The 3,326-nt window shown below is 41.6% G+C and overlaps 1 protein-coding gene across 1 annotated transcript in view; it reads right to left on the bottom strand.

The window, feature by feature from the left end:
- LOC100947022 (acyl-coenzyme A thioesterase 6-like) overlaps positions 1–3,326 on the bottom strand; it is a 6,539-nt gene that overhangs the window by 1,782 nt on the left and 1,431 nt on the right. The window contains 2 exon segments of the mRNA XM_023511536.1: positions 1,329–1,480; positions 1,483–1,530. Coding sequence (XP_023367304.1) covers positions 1,329–1,480; positions 1,483–1,530 — 200 coding nt within the window.

Here is a 3,326-nt window from a genome sequence, read left to right as displayed (position 1 = left end):
CTGGATTTGAACCTGCCACCTTAGATGCATGTGGCTGGCGCCTTAGCTGCTTGAGCCACAAGCGCCGAGCCACTTTCTCAACTCTTGACAAATATACCACCATAATAACAAGGTCAGACTCAAATTTGAGTTCTATTCTGTACAAGAACATGACAAAGGGGAGAGCTGGCCCCTAGCCAGGCCCTGGTCCCTGGCCCACCCTCTTTCTCTTCCATCCTAAGCTCCTGCATGGACCTTGAGGTGCCTCTCACACATGTGTGTGGTCACTCCAGGCTGCATATTTAAGGCCTAGGTGTATACATAGTGATATACCCCACAGAAGGGGGTTGGGGACTCAGAGAAGGATCAGAGCTATTTGGCAGAGAATTCTGGGGTTCTCCAGGGGCATGGGGGCTGAGGGAGAGGAGCTGGTAGAACATTTAACTTCTAAACATTAGAATGTTAGCTAGGTGTGGTGGCTCACTCCTGTAATGCTTGCACTCTGGGAGGCCGAGGTAGGTGGATTGCCTTAGCTCAGGAGACCAGCCTGAGGAACAGAGAGACTCTGTCTCTACTAAAAAGAGAAAAAACTAGCTGGGCGTTATGGTAGTGCCTATACTCCCAACTACATGGGAGACTGAGGCAAGAGAATTGTTCAAGCCCAAGGGTTTGAGATTGCTGTGAGCTATGATGCCACGGTACTCTACCCAGGGTGACAAGGAGACACTGTCTCAAAAAATGCATAAATAAGTATTAGAATGTTTAAATTTGGATAGCAGCACAGAGTTGGTATCTTTCCAGGTACAATCATACTAAAATGTTCTAATTAGTTTTTTTCCTGTTATCAGATAAGGACATTCTTTACAAGACCATTTACAATACCATTATCACACCTAATAAAATTAATAATGATTACTTAGTATCACCAAATAACATTATTCCTATGCAAATGTCACCAGTTGTCTCTGAAACATGTTTTTGTAGTCACTTTTCTCTCTACACATTTATATTAATCTTTAAAACAGAAAAATTAAACCCCAGAGGGGGCAACTGCCCTACTCAGGATCATAAGGCTACTTTGTGGTAGATAAAGAACCAGAACTCAGTGTTAATAACTTTTTGGTCTGGTGCTCTTTAAATGATGGTAAATGATCACAAAGGGAACTAAACAGTCAAGACTTAGGGGATTGTAAAGGAGCGAAAATGGAAATACTAATTAGAGTCACTTTTGAAGCAGCCTTGGTGTCTCCTGGCATATTTCTAGTGCCCAGTGTCCTGATAGGGCTTTGAGATTTAGCAGTGTCCTCTCTACTCCCTCTCCTCTGCATGCAGGTATCACTGGAACCCACCTTTGGATGCTGCAGCATAAAGTCCACAGCTTCTTCAAAGTACTCCAGGTGTGTGTCACTCAAATATTCAGGGAGGTCTTCAAATCTGAAATAAGCCAGAGCAAGCACAGCAAAACCGTGTCCAGCCAGGAGACTGGCCCGATATTCACAAAGCCACCACCACTTCCAAACAGATCGATAATCCCAGGGGAGGGCCCCTCACCTAAAAGAACACCACAAGGTTTTAGATTCTCAAAACACCTCTTAGGTTTCAGATTTTGGCAGTTAGCAAAGAAGTTTTTGAAGCCAGGAGGGCTGGAGGTAGAGAGGTTGATAGAAGAACCTTGTTTACTTTTCTGTTTAAAGCAAGGGGGAAAAATGTCTTATTTTCTTTAGAGTTTTTCACACATTTTCACAAACAATATATAAATAACCCAAGTTAGAAATAACATTCTCCATGCTTTCTCATTTTCCTTAAAAACCAGGATCCATTTGAGAATGCTTTGAGAGCTGTAAAGTGCTCTACATACAAAGTACTCTCCTTGGGACACTATGTACCTAAGGGACCAGTGCCTAGTCCACCTTCAAAGCAATTTTGGAACTCTTTCTGGAATGACCATCAGAGCTATCACTGTACAGCACATGTAACATGTAACTATAATGAACGTCACTCAACAAGACACCAGCACACACTGACACAAACACAGTTGTGAGATGGTGGTATACCAAGGTTATGAAACTTTACTGAGTTGTTTGTACAGTGCTGCCAGTGTAAGTGCACAGTGGCAAGTTTGTCAACTTTTAACTGTCAGAGTTCCAAAATTGCTTTTAAGGATGGACTAGGCCCTGGGGTCAGTGCATATCTTCCCAAAGGGAATACTTTGAAGATGACTGTGGTAATAATCAGCAACCAGGAATGCAGCACTTTTTCTAAGATGAGTTCACAAACTTGTCAGACCTGTATGTAAGAGATTATTAGAATATATTCCCCACCTCTTTGCTGCAGCCTTAAAGAATGTCACCTCTAATGGTGCTATGTTCTCTTTGGCCCCTGAATATTGGTATACACTACTTTCTTTGCCTAGAATACTGTTCTCTCCCCCTTCCCACATTTTTATTGGTTGACTCAATTGTCAAGCCCAAGTTTAGATTTCCCTTCCTGATCCCCTCAAGGCTAAATTGCATTAGATGACCTTTTATATGTTCCCACTAGCTCACTGGGCCTGTATCTCCCCTATCATAGCACCTGTCACAATATGTTATATAGGAGCCTGGATAACTGTCTATATCCTCTATTAGACCCTAAGTACAGTTAGGCCTACATTTGACTTTGTTAGCTATCCCAGTGCTTTAGTATAGTCTTCATATGTATTTGTTAAATGATCAAACCCTTCTACAGTATTTACAAAAGCCTTTGAGAAAACAATAAATGTTAAAGGAGCCACACAGCAGACACTGAAATACTAGTTAACAAAGGATTGACTTAACTAGAATTATCAGATACCATGAGTGGGTAGTACACATAAGGGTTTGTTTGTTAATAAAAGTCTTTAGGGGTGGCAGCTGTGGCTCAAAGGAGTAGGGTGCCGGCCCCATATACTGGAGGTGGCAGGTTCAAACCCAGCCCTGGCCAAAACCTGCAAAAAAAAAAAAAAAAAAGGCACCACTGTTTAAAAAAAACTAAATATAAATAAAGAAAGAAAGATAAAAGTCTTCAGATCCTTACTGACTCAGTCAGTATGACTTATGGAGCTCCTACTATTAATATATCCTGGTGGAAGGTTTTAGGAATATAACAATATAGAAATGTGTAAGACCCGGTTGCAGCCCCAGGAGTTCATAGTATCCTCTATGTTAAGGTTAGGACTTGCTGAAGAGCTGTAAAAATTAAAGCAAGGTCTCTTGTTTTAGAGAATAATTACAAAACTGAGTTTAGGGATTCTGTGCTCTGTGGCACTTCTAGCAATTTTATATAGCAGGGTTTAAGTCAGGAATGAGGTTGGAAGGGGTGGGTCACAT

Source organism: Otolemur garnettii, unplaced genomic scaffold, assembly GCF_000181295.1.
Source record: "Otolemur garnettii isolate 467f Iridium unplaced genomic scaffold, OtoGar3 scaffold00020, whole genome shotgun sequence".
In the NCBI taxonomy this organism is placed as follows: domain Eukaryota; kingdom Metazoa; phylum Chordata; class Mammalia; order Primates; family Galagidae; genus Otolemur; species Otolemur garnettii.
The sequence above is the reverse complement of the archived record's forward strand: the minus strand, read 5'-3'. Positions and strand labels throughout refer to the sequence as shown.